Source organism: Rhincodon typus, chromosome 7 (assembly GCF_021869965.1).
Source record: "Rhincodon typus isolate 14 chromosome 7, sRhiTyp1.1, whole genome shotgun sequence".
In the NCBI taxonomy this organism is placed as follows: Eukaryota; Metazoa; Chordata; class Chondrichthyes; order Orectolobiformes; family Rhincodontidae; genus Rhincodon; species Rhincodon typus.
Genome location: NC_063338.1, coordinates 14,630,654 through 14,647,595, shown reverse-complemented (window position 1 = coordinate 14,647,595; position 16,942 = coordinate 14,630,654). Strand labels below are relative to the sequence as shown.

Here is a 16,942-nt window from a genome sequence, read left to right as displayed (position 1 = left end):
CCCCTATGATGCTGCTTGGCCTGCTGTGTTCATCCAGCTCTACACCTTGTTATCTTAGAACTCTATTATTCTGATTGTGCTATTCATCCCCTCTCCTGCCATTTGGCATTCATTTCCTTGCATGTGTAGTTCCTTGCAGTTGTTGTACCAGCCCTTATCTGATTATGAGGTTCATGAGATTTTTTTTCAGTCCAGCCCTGCAGTATTATCATCCTCTAGTGTTGCATTTGTAAACTGAGACACAACAATCCAGCTGGAATGGGGTTAGCTTTAAGTGTCGGTACCGGAACCCTAGTTTTAATAGCTAACTGTTAGAATGGAGCAATGATGGAGGAGGTTTTGCCAGAAAATCATTACTGAGTAAGTCATATGAGGGCTCAACACTTACTTGTTACTAAATTAAACTTGGGATACCTCTGCCTGTAACTCTGGTGATTTCAGCACTGTTAAGAGTCACTCATATGCCTAGCCAATTTACTGCGTAAGAAGAATATTTGATGTTGGGAAAAGAAAGAGGAATGGTGATGTGGTTAAAATGTTCATAAGGATTGCGATCATCTTTTATTTATTACATAACCTTCTGTAAGTTGGGCCCTGATCACAGGATTGTTTAGTGATCAGGGTGCAGAATTAGGTGCACTGACTGGCCGAATGAGCATGTAAATGGTCATTCTTCTGCCCTTTTCCCATAACCGTACACATTATTTCCATTTAAATAGTCAGCTCTTGTTCACTCACTCCAGTGCATTCACATCCTTCCAAAGGTGTAGCGACCAGAACTCTGCACAATACTCCAGCTGAGGTCTAACTAATGTCCTAATAAGGGTTAGCATAACCTTCCTGCTCCAGTACTTGTGCCCATTACATCCTAAGGTGGGACTTGAACCCAGACCTTATGCCCAGAGGTAGGGACACTACCATAAAACCTTTTATGCATGCTTTGGCTGCTTAGGTGGTGTGGCAATCAACTACCGACCTCAATGTTTGAAATATATAATAATTCATAGCTAGTAGTTCATTTGCATATCATACTTTGTTTAAAATTTATTTGTGGGAATGTGGACCTCAATGTCTGGGCTGCATTTATTTTCCTTCCCTGATTGTCCTTAAGAAGATGGTGGTGAACTACTACTTCGAACCATTGGTGTCCATTCAGTAAATATCTTCAAGGATCTTCAGAACTACATAATCCCATGGCACACCCTGTTTTGCATTTACTCATTGAGTGGTAGAACATTTTATAATGAATGCTTGAGCCCATGGCAGCAGTAAAATCTTTAATGCAGTGATTAAAGTTTTAGCAACGATTTGTAGCTTGGGTTGTGGGTGAGGTTGTTGACTTGCTTGCCGAGCTGGCTTGTTTTCGTTCAGACGTTTTGCCACCATGCTAGGTGACATCATCAGTGAGGCCTCTGATGAAGCAATGTTTTTCTACTCCGCTTGGAGGATTAAAGACCCCATTCCCACAACATGCAGAACGAGTGTGGTTTACAAAATACCATGCAACGACTGCCACAAACATTACATCGGACAGACAGGAAGGAAACTAGCCATCAGAATACATGAACATCAGCTCGCAGCAAAATGGTATGACGAGCTTTCCTTAATATCAGTACACTCAGACAGTGAAGGCCATCAGTTTAACTGGGACAAGGTAACCATAGTAGCCCAAGCGAAACATAGACATGCACAGGAATTCCTAGGGGCATGGTTCTCCACCTGTAAAGCAATCAACAAACATATAGAATTGGACCCCATATACAAACCCATACAGATCAAAACCGGAAATGACAGTTCTCACCATAGCGGCCCAGACAGTATAAATTCCAAGTGGAGTAGAACAACATTGCTTCATTGGAGGCCTCACTGATGATGTCACCCAGCATGGTGACGAAACGTCTGAACGAAAACTAGCCAGCTCGGCCAGCAAGTCAACACCCTTTTAATGCAGTGACTAAAGCTTTGCTCACTGGATAGTACCTCACAGCTAAGTCAGGCTGTTGTGTTTTCAAACCCCATTCCAGAAACATGAGCACAAAATCTAAGCTAACACCTTAAGTAGTACCCAAGGGCTGCTGTATTGTTGCGGATGCTGTCATCGGATGAGTTGTTGAAGTGAGACCTGCATGTTTGTTTGAAAATAAAAATCATGATTTCAATATGCAGAGAGAGTAAGTTGATTCCTCTGTATGCTGGCCAACATTCTTGCCACAGGTCCTACCACCAACACCATTAACTTGGTGAGCACAAACGTGCTGGCACTTCAGCCTGCAAAACAAGAGTGATCACACTTTCAAAAGAAATCCATTCAACAAAAATGCTTTACAATGCCTTCGATCTCAGCAATGTTCCTCCTCTCAATTTTACTGTGGAATGTGAACACCCTGACTATGTAGAGTACTGTGCAATTACTATACTTCTGCAAGCCCTGTTTAATTCAGTTAAAAATCTTTAAGAAGAGATTTGGACACCTGTTGCAGCTGTTGGAATGAATTTAGAGTTCTGAGTTTCAACAGATTTTGTTTTAATCAGCCCAATTGGATATATAAACTAAGAATAGGAATCACTTGAAATCAAATGCAGGCTAACCAGTAACAGCCTTATCTCCTTTATCACATGAAAATGTTCCTATCTCATACATTTTTATTTATTGGAATTATTTCAGTGCAAATTGGAAAGAGAAAGAGAGCATGCATTTATTTAGCAACTGCCACAACATTTCAACTCACTTTATATCTAACAAAGTATTTTTGAAGTGTGGTCTTTGATGTATTACAGGAATCAGGAAGCTAATTGAAGCACAGCAAGAGCCCACAATAATGACCAGAAAAACATTTTCAATTTTAGTTGAGGGATATGCGTTGAACAGTGACAATTTACCTGCTCCTCTTTGAAACAGTGCCATGGATTTCTTTTTTGTGGCCACCTGAGAGAGCAGACTCAGCTAGTTTAATATCTTATCCAACAGATTAGTCCTTCTGCAACATTGCTTTGTTCCTGTATTGGTGAGTTGGTCTAGATAATGAGCTCCAATCCCTTAAGCAGGACTTGAATCCCAAATCTTACTCAAAAGGCTGGAAAACAGATAAGCTATATGATAGGGTGAAGTGACAGAGTATTAAAACTAACATCCCTGTAAAATTACCAAGTTTGGGCTTGTGCTATTTTTTGTCATTAGTGTATATAATGTTTAATTAGGAATTTGGAGAATGTACCTAATATTTCACCCTTAGGCTTTAAAGTAAAGGAGTAATTGTCACTCTTTTGGTGCTGTGTTTCCTTTTGAGACTACAGTAGTCTTTTGAACAAAAGCTTGTCACAGTTGGTGATTTACAAAACTGTAATTCTATCAAGAAAGGTTAGATCCAAATCATTATAAGCTATGGAAATGTTCCAAATGTCACACTTGAAAGTTCAATACAATATCTCATCATTTCACCAGTTCCTTTGTGGCCAGGACATTACGTGACTACACTGTCAAGGCAGATGACCCTAATTAAACTAGTACTGTGTGAGCTACTCACTTTCCCCCACAGTGGCAGATTATCTGACCTGCCTATCCTTAGCAAACATTTAACATGTGGTTCCACAGTTTTGGATTAGAGTTCAATTTCAGCTCCCACGCTTTTAGCTAAGTTATTATACTGAATGCACATATAAAGTTTCTTGTGCACTGTGAGTACTGACTGCAGTTTTGAAGCTCTTGTGAGCTAGAAGGGCTCTGATAGCCAAATCCTGATACCTGCTTCTGTCCAGCCCAGAATCCTGTTGTACTGGACTCTGTGATGCTGGTTATGCTCCTAATGGTGAGGCCATTTTGAGAAACAAAAATGCAACTGTACGTTAAGAGCAGGGAATGCAACCGTACAAACACCAAGCAAGAGTATAAATTTTGAAGATTAGTTTTCAGTCAGCGTGTAATCTTGCACTGTAATAAACTCAGCTGTTCTGTGTTTGCGTGTCAATCCCCATGACATTGCAGACAGTGAGTGAGAGGAGATGATTAACTTAACTATTATTTGTTAATTCATATTCTCTTAATTTAAGAAAACAAAAGCATTTTCTGGAAAATTATTAGCCAAACCGGCAGAATGCTTAAATAAATGTCAAATTAAAAATTTTACAAGTGGCGTAATCTTGATCCCTGGGACTGGTTAGGGTACATACATAAACTCTGAAAAGTGGGTTTATATCATCCAAGGCCAAAACGTTTTTTAATTCTGCAAATCTGACTTACTTGAATTCTTATTGTGACAGCTGTTTGGAGAAGTGAAGTTCTGGAACTGCTACTACTCCACAAGCCAAGAGCTGTTTACATATTTGTATTGGCTTCTTTGATCGTGTGGTTACATTGAATAACTCGGCACTGTTGATTGAAAGGACTGCTGTGTGTCAGGTTAATGGGTTGAGTGGTTCAGCAATATGCTTTATTGTTAATCCAGCTGTTTGAGGGAAGCTATTATTGTAAGCTGGAACTCGAGGGTAAGTGAGTCACGCTAAACCCAATGATATACCTTGGCAGTCATTACAAAGGATTCAGGCATATTGTGACTGTCTACTGTTCTCCGACATGTATTCAAGAATATATAATGAAAATAATCCTCATTTAGTTTTCACAAGAACATTGTATGCATTCCCATCAATAGGAATGTGGAATCACATCATTTGCACAATATTCTTCCCCTCTTCTGCATAAACTTAATATAATGAGCGAAGGTAGAGTGTCTTGTGATATACTCCATCAGTTAGACTTTCTTCTTCCTTGCTGTTTGGCTAGAAAGCTTTTTTTATACCATAACTTGCTGACATACGTGCAGCGTGGGTAATGTGGAACTAAGGACCCTAGTTAATGACAGCACTTGAGGTTTATCTCTTTAACCAATGTGATTTAAAGATTGAAAAACACGAGGAAAGAGGAGAAGGAAATTGGTTGAATTAGATTTGAAAGTGGTTGATAAAGGTAAATAAAGATTATGTATTTAGAGAGAGAAAAAAGAGACAAAGGGAAAGTAAGAAAAAATTTAGGATTTAAAATGTAAAACTCCATATTACAATTTACTGCCCATAGGAATTAAACACCACAGTTTCAGTTACACGAAACTTTTAAACTGCTAACAGAGCTCACTTATACCTTAACATACATATTTTAAACTCCACAGCCTTGTAGAATGTCTACTTGTCTGACACTTGAAGCCTTCTGTTTCTGTGGTTTCTCTCTTACCAACTTCCAAGACACTCAAGTCTTCTTTTCCTTTGTCCTGACCCTTTTGGAGATTGCTAAACTGCACTGCTGATGTTTCAGGCATTTTAGCTCTGACTTGCTTCTCTCTGAAACAAGCCTGTCCACTCACTGACCTACTGGATGGTTCTGCCTTGCTAATAGAACTTTTCTCGGTTTCTATCTCCCTATGTCAAAGAAGACTTTGTTGTTAGGCAATGGCAAAAAATCTCCTTGTTTCCATCCATGGTTTTTTAATACCTATAAATGAACTACACAGATAACCCAGAACCACACTCAGCATTCAAAAATTAAACTAAAACTATGTCTTCCCTTCTTAACACACACAGTATAGAAATACAATTCTATCTTGAACCTATACTTGTTTATATCTAACAAGCAGTTGAAACCCAAGTTTCCAAATAATTATACATCATGAACCTGTGCTGTAGTAACTGTTGCAATTTAAGAAATCTGACAACCAGTTTATGTACAGCAACGTTAAATGAACCTGGAGCCAGATGGTGCAGTATGAAGTAGGCATGAATCCTTTCTTTATAATTTATTTGTGCAATACAGCATTACATATGTCTTCCTCTTACCTATGACACAATGTCTTAGACATGTTTCTTTAATATTCTTACACAAGTATCTCTTTATACCTAAATTAGTTCATTTGGTTATACTCAAAACTCAATAAAAATTCAGCTTCTTAAAATGACTTTTGTGGTGCATTTGTAGCCTATCATCTTCTGGGCCAGAAGGTCTGGTTTCAAGTCCCAAAATTGTTGTAACATGTCTGAACAGATTGGTTAAAAATAATTTTTCAGCCTTTTAAAGGGGCACCATACTAAAAACATTTTGAAAAGAAATTTATGAAATTAAAATGTGCCAAAAATGATTCTAGCCTATGTATCACCCACTGGTTGCTAAGGCTTCAAGCATACGAGAGGGAGGCAGTAGCGTAATGGTAATGTCACTGGACTAGCAATCCAGAACCCCAGGCCAATGTTCTGGGGTCATGAGTGTGAATCCCACTGTGACAGATTGTGAAATTTGCGTTAAATTAAAATCTGGAGTAAAATGTTTGCCTAATGGCAAACATGTAACCACTGCTGACTGCCATAAAAACCCATCTGCTTCACTTCCTTCATTGTGTAACCTGGCAATGAGACTGCAAGCTGGAATGCTTTCGCCACAGTTGTCTTGCTATTTTCTGCAGGAGACTGTGTATAAATTTGATATAGTGAGTCTTCTTGTTCATTATTCGGACTTCCAGTTTTCTCAAGATACCTTTGGCAATTCTCTTGTTTTCTTTTCTTTGAAATACTGCCTCACATTCACCTTTGACAGTAGATGAAGCTTCATTCAAGTGCTGACACCTCAGAAAATACAGCATTCAGTACTTAGCATGATTTTCTGCTCAGGTGTAAAAAAGGTGGATTTGAACACACATCCTTCTGAATCGGACATGAGAGTTATCAATGAACGTTGAATAATCACAACTTATTGTGGAGACCTGTGACAGACTCTGGATAAAACCTCTCAACTCCCTATGTTGAATATTTCCATTCAACCCCTCTTGCTTTCTCCTGCAAAGATAGTTTCGAGGCACCTAAAATGTCCTTAATTCCGTGAACCTCCGTCATTTTGACAAATGTTTCAGTCTAACCCTATGTCAAATATCTTCTGATTAATCTTAATGAATGATATCTGACATAGCCTTTGACTATTTATACTGTCAATGCCTTAAATAAATAATTCTTTTAAAAGCAAATTATTTGTGTTCTTGCCCAGGAAGCCAGTTGGTGATGTGTATTGACAGAATTACGCATTATAAGTATACATCTTCTAACCGCATCCCGCATTTTTAGTTTGTATCAATTCTATTGGAGCTTGAATGAACTCCAGTTAATGCTCACCACCTGCATACAATGAAATATATTTAACGTGGAATTAACACTTTTTACTGTCATGTACATTTCTGGCTGTCTCTTGAATCATTCATGCCTCATTAGGCACCAGAAAATTATGTTTCCTTCGGTCCTCAGCAGCAGCTTCAATTCTGAAGGAGTTTGTGGAGGTGCTGTTTGTGGCATCATCAATTTCATTAAGTATTCTAGTGTGTCTGAGTGCCCCATGGGCATTTTAATACCTTGAATTTTCTTCAATACCTGCCAATTTCATGTCGTAATATTTGTGCTCTCTCCCCTGAAGGATCCTACTTTAACAGCTTATTTAATCGTCTGTCACTATAAACAGCTTTTTGAAAGCCAGTTTTTGTGTTGAGAGAGGAGTAAATGTTTATACTCAGCAAGGTCAAAAGTTTCCTTACTTAGGATTGTGTCACCTTTTTTTTCTGTTTTATGGCTTTGTGACTGTTTAGCTATGTCGTGGGCCAGATGTAGAATTCAGCTTTCTGTCCGATGTCCCATCAGACTGTTTTCCCTCAAGCGTCAGAATTACTGGCCTTTACTGCCTGGTTATGGAATTCTGCTCTTCTATACAGCTTTACTAGTATTGCCATATTTGCAAATGTTTTATCTGGGTTCCCCTTCCCACCATCCACCTACATGATCACCTGATTTTTATTGAACTCAAGAGACTGGACAAAAATTGTAATGTTGAAAAAACACTGCATTTTTTCTTGTTTGTATGGCTGATGTTTATGGGCATTGGAAAGAGCAGGTAATGCATTCTAAACATTCAGCTAACAACACCACATCATGGTAAACTGCTATCTGTCTTGTATTTTAGACAATATGCACATTTTTCCCTTCTTTTCTACAAGTTTTTGTTTAAAATGTTAATCATTCAGAAGTACCGGGTAGTGGGGCACAGAAATTCTCCATGTAATTGCCTTTGTTATGTTATTTTGCAGAGTTGACACTAAATCCTCCAGAAGGAATTGTTGCAGGTAAGAAATTCTGCATTGTTTGATTTCCAATAAACTCCAACTCTCCATATGTCTGCAGACAATAAGTTGCATTAAGGTACTATTAAGAAATATGTATACTAAGCATATCTTTGAGTGCATATGCCCCTCTCTGTCTTATTTTCCTGTCATTTACCCTGGCAAGGTGTCAAAGACAAGTGGAATCTTCAAGTTAAAGTGGATGAGAAAGCAGAGGGTAATCGGATCATAATGCAAAGATGCACATTCTGTTCTTAGTTTTACATTTTCATTATAAATTCCAGTGTCCTCATTTATGATAGGACTTGCCTCATTAAGCCTGTTTTACACTAATTGCATTTTCCTTTGATGCTATTACATCATATCCATTGAAACATAGCCCCTTCAGTTAGATCCTGGCTGATCTGCATCTTAACTCCGTTAGGCTATCTTGGGTTCTGTGACCCTTAATACCCTTGCAGAACAAAAGGTATCTTAATCTGTTTAAAATGTTTAGTTGATCTTCAGTCTTGACAGTCTTTGGAGAGTTCTAGGTTTTCGTTATGTTTTCTATGACCAAGTGCTTCTTTACATCATGCCTGAATTCCTCAGCTCTAATTTTAAGGTTATTCTTCCTTGTTTTGGACTCCTGTCAGGAGGGAAAATAGTTGCTCTCTTAAAACCTGTCAAAACTTTTAATCATCTCAAACACCTCTGTTGAAGGAATGCTCAGAGGAATTGGTTGAGAGTATTTGGAAACGTTGATAGCAAGATACTTACAATTTATGAATAGAGGTTACAGTTTTGGCAAAATAACAAAGCCAGGCAATCAATTTCAATTAAAAGCCCGTAGAAATGCCAAGGAATAAAAACGTTGGTGGCTATGTTGATGCATTGTTGTTTAATGGCAAATCCCTTCTATAACAGCATATCTTCCAATCACCTTACAGGAGATCCACTTAGAGTCATGGAGTAATACAGCATGAAAACAGGCCCTTCAGCCCAAACTGGTCCATGCTGACCATGATGCCCACTCAGCTTGTTCCACTTGCCTGCATTTGGCCCATGTCCCTCTAAACCCTTTCCATCCATGTACCTATCCAAATGTTTCTTAAATGTTGCTATTGTACCTGCCTCAACCACTTTCTCTGGCAGCCCATTCCGTATATGCACCACTCTCTGCTTGAAACAGTTGCCCCTCAGGTCCTCCTTAAATCTTTCCCTTCTCACCTTAAACCTATGCTCTCTAGTTTTCAATTTCCCATCCCTGTCAAAGTCTACAGACAACCTCCACTGCCCTACCCTCATCTATCCTCATGGTTACCTCTTCGAAAAACTCTAAAAGATATGTCAGACCTGACTTCCCAAGCTCAAATCCATGCTGACTATCCCTAATCAGATCTTGACGATCCAAATGTTGGTTGATCCTGTCCCTCAGTATCCTCTTCAATAACTTGCCTACCACTGATGTCAGGCTCACTGGCCTGTAGTTCCCTGGCTTGTCTTTGCTACCTTTCTTAAACAATGGAACAACAACAGCCACCTTCCAGTCTTGCGGAACTTCACAAGTGGCTAAAGATGAAGCAAAAATCTCTGCAAGGGCCTTTGCAATTTCTTCCCTAGCCTCCCACAATGTCCAAGGATGGACTTTATCAGGCCCAGGGGATTTATCCACCTTTATGTGCTTTAAGGCTGCAAACATCACCTCTCTGGTAACATGTATGAGGTCCAAAATGTCCCACTTGTTTTCCTTATTTCCTTAGCATCCATGATTCTCTCCTCAGTAAACACAGGAGAAATATTCATTACAAATCTCCCCAGCTCCTGTGGCTCCACACCCGGATGGCCATGCTGATCTTTAAGGGGACCTATTCTCTCCCTAGCTACCCTCTTACTCTTAATATAGCTATAGAACCTCTTGGGATTATCTTTAACCTTATCTGCCAGATCCATCATACCCTCTTTTTGCTTTTCTGATTTCCCCCTTAAGTGTGCTCCTACACTTTTTATAGTGTCCCTGGACTCTTGATATCACACTTTTAAAAGCCTCCCATTTGCCAGTCGTTCCTTTTCCTTCAAACAGACTCATCCAATCGATCTCTGCTAGATCCTGCCTAGTGGCCCCAAAATTGGCCCTGCTCCAGTTCAGCACCTTAACCTGTGGATCTGTCCTATCTTTTTCCATAACTATGTTAAAATTAAGAGAGTTATGGTCACTGGGCCCAAAGTGCTCTCCGACTGATTGTTCAGTCACTTGCCTGACCTTGTTGCCTAAGAGGAGGTCCAGTGTTGCACCCTCCCGAGTAGGGCCCTCTATGTATTGATTTAGGAAACCTTCTTGGACAGATGTGACAAATTCCACCTCGTCCGGGCCTTTTGCATTCTGGGTGGCCCAGTCAATACAGGGGGAATTAAAATCTCCAATCAATACTACTCTGCTATTCCTACAGGTATCCGCAATCTTTCTACACATCTACTCCTCTAGTTCCGGTGGCTATTTGGGGGTCTATAATGTAGACCCAACAGAGTGACCATCCCCTTCTTGTTTCTAAGTTCTAACCATATGGCCTCATTTGATGACCCCCTTAAGAATATCATCTCTAAGCACTGTTGTTATGTCCTCCCTTATCAAAAGGGCAACTCCCCCCTCCTCGCTTACTTGTACTTCTGTCATGCCTGTAGCTTCTGTACCCTGGAACATTAAGCTGCCAGTCCTGCCCTTCTCTCAGCCATGTTTCTGTAATGGCTGTAATATCCCAGCCCCCAGAGCCAATCCATGCTCTGAGCTCATCTGCCTTACCAGTCAGGCCTCGTGCATTGAAATAAATGCACTTTAAGCCAGAAGTCTTTCCCCCCATCTGTTGTGCCCCTGGCTGTCCTGAATGGTAGACTTGCTCTTGTTGACTAATGTATTTTTCCCTGACTTCTCGATGGCCCCTCTCTTATTCAGAGTGCCAAATACATGCCAAACTAGTTTAAACCCTCCCGGGTAACACTAGCAAATCTTCCCATGAGGATATTGGACCCCCTCCGGTTCAAGTGCAACCTCTCCCTCTTGTACAGGTCACCTGTACCCCAGAAGAGATCTCAGTGATCCAAGAACTGAAATCCATGCCCCCTACACCAGTTCCTTAGCCATGCATTCATCTGGCCTATCTTTCTATTTCTATCCTCACTGGTGCATGGCACTGGGAGTAATCTGGAGATCACTACCCTTGAGGTCCTACGTTTTAACTTCTTACCTAACTCCCTATACTCATTTGTACCAATGTGCACAATGACCTCTGGCTGTTCATCGTCTCCCTTCAGAATGTTCTGCAACTGCTCAGAGACATTGTTGACCCTCGCACCCGGGAGGCACCATCCTGGTGTCTCTTTTGCAGCCATAGAATCCCCTGTCTATTTCCCTCATAATTGAGTCTCCTATCAGTATCTCTCTGTCTAACAGAATGCTTTCCCTCTGAGCCTCAGAGGCAGTCACAGTGCCACTGACCTGACTGCGAAATGTCATTCCTCCCCTCAAAAGTGTCCAAAGTGGTATACCTGTTATTGAGGGGAATGGCCACAGGGGAACCCTGAACTATCTGCCTTCCCCCTCTTAGCTCTCCTGGTGGTCATCCAGCTACCTGCAGCCTGCTCCTTCGGAGTGACCACTTCACTATTGCTGTTATCAGTGATGTTCTCTGCACTCTGGATGATCCTGAATGCATCCAGCTCTAGTTCCCTAACGCAGTCTGTCAGGAACTGCAGCCGGGTGCACTTCTCACAGGTGTAGCCATCAGGGAGACTGGATCCCTGATCTCCCACATCCTGCAAGACCTACTACCTTCAGTCTAGACAGGAGGAAAATAGAGTTAAAGAGCCCTTACCTGTATCCCTGCTCAGACACCTCAAGCAAAGGCCTCAGCACTTACTCTCTAACACTAACCCACTCTCTTAATGGCTGCTGCCTTGTACACCTTTACTTCGCCAGTCATCCTCCTCACAGAGTCTGTTTTGATCAGAGGAGGAGAGCGGGTGGGAAGCACCAATGTAGTGTTTCAGGTTTAACCACACCTTGACACCAGGTTCTCTCTGACCTGCGTACAGTCATCATGACTGTAGCAATGTCTCCCAGAAATCGCTGTGATGACTCTCCATCATCCTCTGATTCGCTGTTTCCAAATGAGGTTCCAAATTAATTTACCAATCCTGTTGCAGCTGGGTAGTAATTGTCTTTCACTGGATTTTGGGTTTATAACCAAGTGATTCTGTTTCTGCCATTCACAGGTCCTATCAATGAGGAGAACTTCTTCGAATGGGAGGCTTTAATCATGTAAGATGGAAAGTGTTTTTCAGCTCCTTCCCCACTCCTCCATTTCTTTGTTCCAAGTAACTTTGTCTATTCATTGTTTTGCTGCTGGTGATTTTCACAGGGTCAGAACAAAACAGCTAGTGGACAAGATTGTAGCTCAGTGAGTAGCACTGTTGTCAATGAATCAGAAGGTCATTGGTTCTAATCCGACTCCGGAGAACTGAGCGTGTAATCTATGCTGCCAATTCCCAGTTCAGTGATGGTAGGACAAGCTCTCTTAATGCACCTGGTTTGATCCCCAGCACGCTTGATGCCCATCACCCCAGAATACCTGTCTCTAATGTTTTGATGGTGATTAATTATCCTTATTTCAAAGGGCGAATCTTTCAGAAAGCAAAGTTTCATTGTGAGGTTGCTTGGCATTATGTAATATCTCTGAACTCTGCTGTGTCAGCTTTTCTGCTGCTGAAGCCCTCATTCGTGCCTTTGTTACCTCTAGACGTGACCTATTCTGCCACATTCTTGGCCAGCTTCTTGCTTCCTACCCTGTATGAATTTGAGATCATCCAAAACTTTGCGCCTAATGTCCTTACTCGCACCAAATCCTATTCACTCCTTTGCCTTTGCATAATTTACAACCTTGTTTTAAATCCCCACCAACCCTCCTTGCATCTGTAATCTCCTCCAGCCACAAAACAATCAGTGTAGGTGATCCTCAAATACTGGCCTCCTTAACGTCCTCAGTTTTAATTCTTCCACCATCAGATACCATCTTCAGTTGTCTTGGTCCTAAACTCTGGAATTCTTTCCTTAACCCTTCCTGTCTCCCTTTCCTTCTTTTAAGGGGGTCCTTAAAATTTTGCTGTAATGCAGCCTTTGGTCACCTGCCCTAATCTTTAAATGTGAGTAGTCTAATGGTGTCTGTTAATTTTCAGTTGTCGTTAACAGCCTTATCTGGTTCACTGATGTTCCTTAGGTTAGGGAATCAGTCATCCTCACCAGGTCTGGCTTACATTTTATTCAAGACCCACAGCAATCTGTGGGTTGACTCCTAACCTGGCCTCTGGGCTGTTGGGGATGGGCAGTCTGGGCCGATCCAGCCAACAATGCCCACATCTCACGAATGAACATAGAAAAAGTTGGCATGTTTCAGGAGAGATGGTGGCATAGTGGTCTTGTCACTGAATTAGAAATCCAGAGGCTCGAGCTAATGTTTTTGGTGCAGGGTGCCCTATTCAATTAAAAGTAAGTCTAGTGGTGACCCCTGAAACCATTGTTGAGTGTCTTTGTTTAAAAAAAAATGCTTCTTGAGTGTCCTGTAAGGGAACAAAATTTTCCATCCTTGCCTGCGCTACGTGTGAGTTACGAACCATATCAATGTGGTTGACTCTTAACTGCCTGGCAAGCCACTGAGATTAAGGGAATTACGGATGGGCAATAAATACTTGTTTGCCAGAGACTTCCACATCCCATGAAAGAATGAAGAAAAAAATGTTGCTGGCCTTTCATCATAAAATGGCATTGATTAACATGTGCCCCTTCAGAAAAGGTTGGCAGTTCGCAGGTGGTTTGGACAATTGGGAAGCATAGTTGTGTATTGACAATGTCTGAATTGGCCATAGATCTTGATTTTGTTATTATGTATCTCCAGACCTCTTCTCCAGTGAATCTCAATGCTGGCTGTTCATAGCTGAGTTATGATAATGTCTGCATGTCTGCTTACTGTATTTCGGCTGCATTTAAAACAATTTTCATGAGCCTTTCTTGTGGGAAAGGGAGGGGAATATTTCCAATTGTTGCTCTAGAGTAGTGTGCACAAGATGAATTAAACTTTTGGAAATCCCCATGTATTTGACTGAGCTTATGGTTTGCTGATCTGTCCCAACTGTGTTTATATAAACATAAAAGAGAAGGACTAAGATGGATTTAAAAGGGTAATTATCCCTTCTACAACTTCAACAAGAGCTGTTTCCTCATTCCATGATTTTAGCAAACACTGAGTTTCAATTGAACCAATGTCTGCACTCTTTGGGAATAATCCATGTCCTGATTTTAAGAACCATCTTAGTTGCCACCCCAATAACTTGTACTTCCCAATCCTCAAATTCTCTAAACATTTTGGCAATATTATAACCCTCCTTCTTTTATAATCACTTATAACTTCTCAATAGCCACATTTGGACCAAGTAAGAGGGCAAGATGAAATGTAATACTTAAATGTGGAGTTATCCCTTTGGTATGAATAAAACAGAGCAGCAGAATATTTCTTAAATGGTGAAAGATGAGAAATGTTGATATCTGTAGGGATCTGATGTCCTTGTGTATGAAGCAGACAAAGTCAGCATGCAGTTTCAGCAAGCATTTAAAATGGCAAATAATCTGTTAGTCTTTATTACAAAAGGACTGAAGCATGAGAGTAAAGTTGCCCTAATTGCAGTTAAATAAGGGCTTGTTGAGAATTGTGATGCCCAGATTTGGTCATACTACTCCAGCTGAGGCCGAGCATTGCTGATACCATAAGCTTCTGCTAATATTTAGCTTCTGTTAGAAGATTTTTGTGCGTAATTAATGTAATAGCACAAATCAGTCTATTTGGCCCAGTTACTCCATGCCATTGTTATGCTCCTCACAAGCCTTCGCACACTATTCTTCCTCTAACCATATCAGCATAACCTTCTGATTTCTCCCTTTGTGTGTTTATCCACCTTCTCCTTAACTGCATCTGTGCCATTTGCTTTTATCATGTTAGTGGTAGCAAGTTCTCCACTATAGCCACCTTTTGGCTAGAAAAGTTCCTCCCTGAATTCCTTATTGGATTTATAAGGTACTAACATATTTATTACCTCTAGCTTTGGATTTACCATGTGAAAATATAATCACTTTACTTTAACAAACCTTTTGCTAGTATTAACGATCTCTGCCAAATCAACCTTCGGCATTCTTTTTATGCAAGAAAAGAGCTCCAATTTGATCAGACTTACCTTGTGAGTGTGTAACCTCTTGATTTTATTATCTTTTAAATCGTATTTTGCACCCTTTGCAGTATTCTTTCTGTAATAATCAAACCAAACTGCTTGCACACCCGCCAATTTGACTAATGTTCATAACTTTGCCACTGTTCAATTTTATTTGCATAGAAATAAATTCCAGTGCATTTTTTGTGGCTTTATTAACCTGTGTACTTTTAGTGATTTTTGTATCTATATCAAAGGATCCTTTTGCCTGTATAACCAATTTAGATTTTGGAAAGGGGTTGAGCAGATATCCAGGTAACGATCAGGCCTGATACTGTTTTCTTGTCCTTGCTTTGCACACATTGTAGTTCAGATGACAATGCTGGACAGTTCCAGAGCTGTTGCAAGACTGCTGTCATTGGAGCCTCAATTATGTGGCACACCTTCACTGGTCAGTTTATAACCACTAGTAATGAATAGGTAATGGGTGTTTTTGTTCTAAAGAGATTGTATTTGTTGACTTGTATTGCGTGAAAAATAATCATCAAAGACAATTATTTGAAAGCGAGAGAGTGCTTTTAACTTTAAAAGCTCTAATTTCAAGGCTTTTTAAGCTCTTTCTGATCCTGAAAACTGAAGTGGGCGGAGATTGAAGTCTTATCTGAAGTGACTGGGTGGAACAGAAATGCAGTTAATGAGGGAGTACATTTAGGTTCCTTAGCAAGAAGGGGTTTCAAAGGCTCTGGCCAGGCTTTTCAAAGCCAAAGCTGTCTTTTAATGGAAACTTTGCTCCACATTGGCAGTAACTCGAGATGTTTGAAATAAATATACATATATGATTGTGAGGGGCAGGCTGTCCTGCAGGGAATTGGAGTCACATGTTCAATTTTGGGCACCTTTGACACTGAAAGGTATTTTGGCCTGGGGAGAGGATGTAGTGCAATTCACCAGAATAGTACAGGGATGCGTTACAAGAACATGTTTTGCAGACCAGTCTATAGAAGCTGTAGGCATGATCCAACTGATGTATTTAAAATAAAGGATTTGATTGGGTAGATAGAGAGATGGCATTATGGTGGGGGGCTTGTGTGAAGCAAGAAGGCACAGCATTGGCCATTCAGTTAGGACTGATGTCAGGAAGCACTTCTTCCCACAAAAGATGGTGGTAATCTAGAGCTGTCTTCTCTCAGAAAGCTGCTGTGGCTGGGGGCCAATGAAAAATTTCAAAATATAGTGTATATATGTACGTACGCTATTTATAGTTGTATGTGCAAACTGTGATGCATTTGACATACTTCATTTATTCGACCGTCATGTTTGCTTTTCAACTAAAAGGGCAGTTTTGCCAGCAGTCATTGTGGAATCAAGAATCCAAAGTTTGTTTTACTGAGGCATTTCTTAATGCTTGTTTTTGCTTATGGATACTGAAAACACTGCTGCAGTCCTGGGAAACAGTGGGGTTACTACCATTGACAACAAGGTGCAGAGCTGGATGAACACAGCAGGCCAAGCAGCATCATAGGAGCAAAAAGGCTGACGTTTCGGGCCTAGACCCTTCATCAGAAATTTCTGATGAAGGGTCT

General features: G+C 40.6%; 1 protein-coding gene across 1 annotated transcript in view; it reads left to right on the top strand.

Moving 5' to 3' along the window:
• ube2g2 (ubiquitin-conjugating enzyme E2G 2 (UBC7 homolog, yeast)) overlaps positions 1–16,942 on the top strand; it is a 35,882-nt gene that overhangs the window by 11,915 nt on the left and 7,025 nt on the right. The window contains exons 2-3 of the mRNA XM_020511600.2: positions 8,100–8,135; positions 12,381–12,426. Of these exons, the coding sequence (XP_020367189.1) occupies positions 8,100–8,135; positions 12,381–12,426 (82 nt within the window). The remainder of the gene's footprint in view (positions 1–8,099; positions 8,136–12,380; positions 12,427–16,942) is intronic.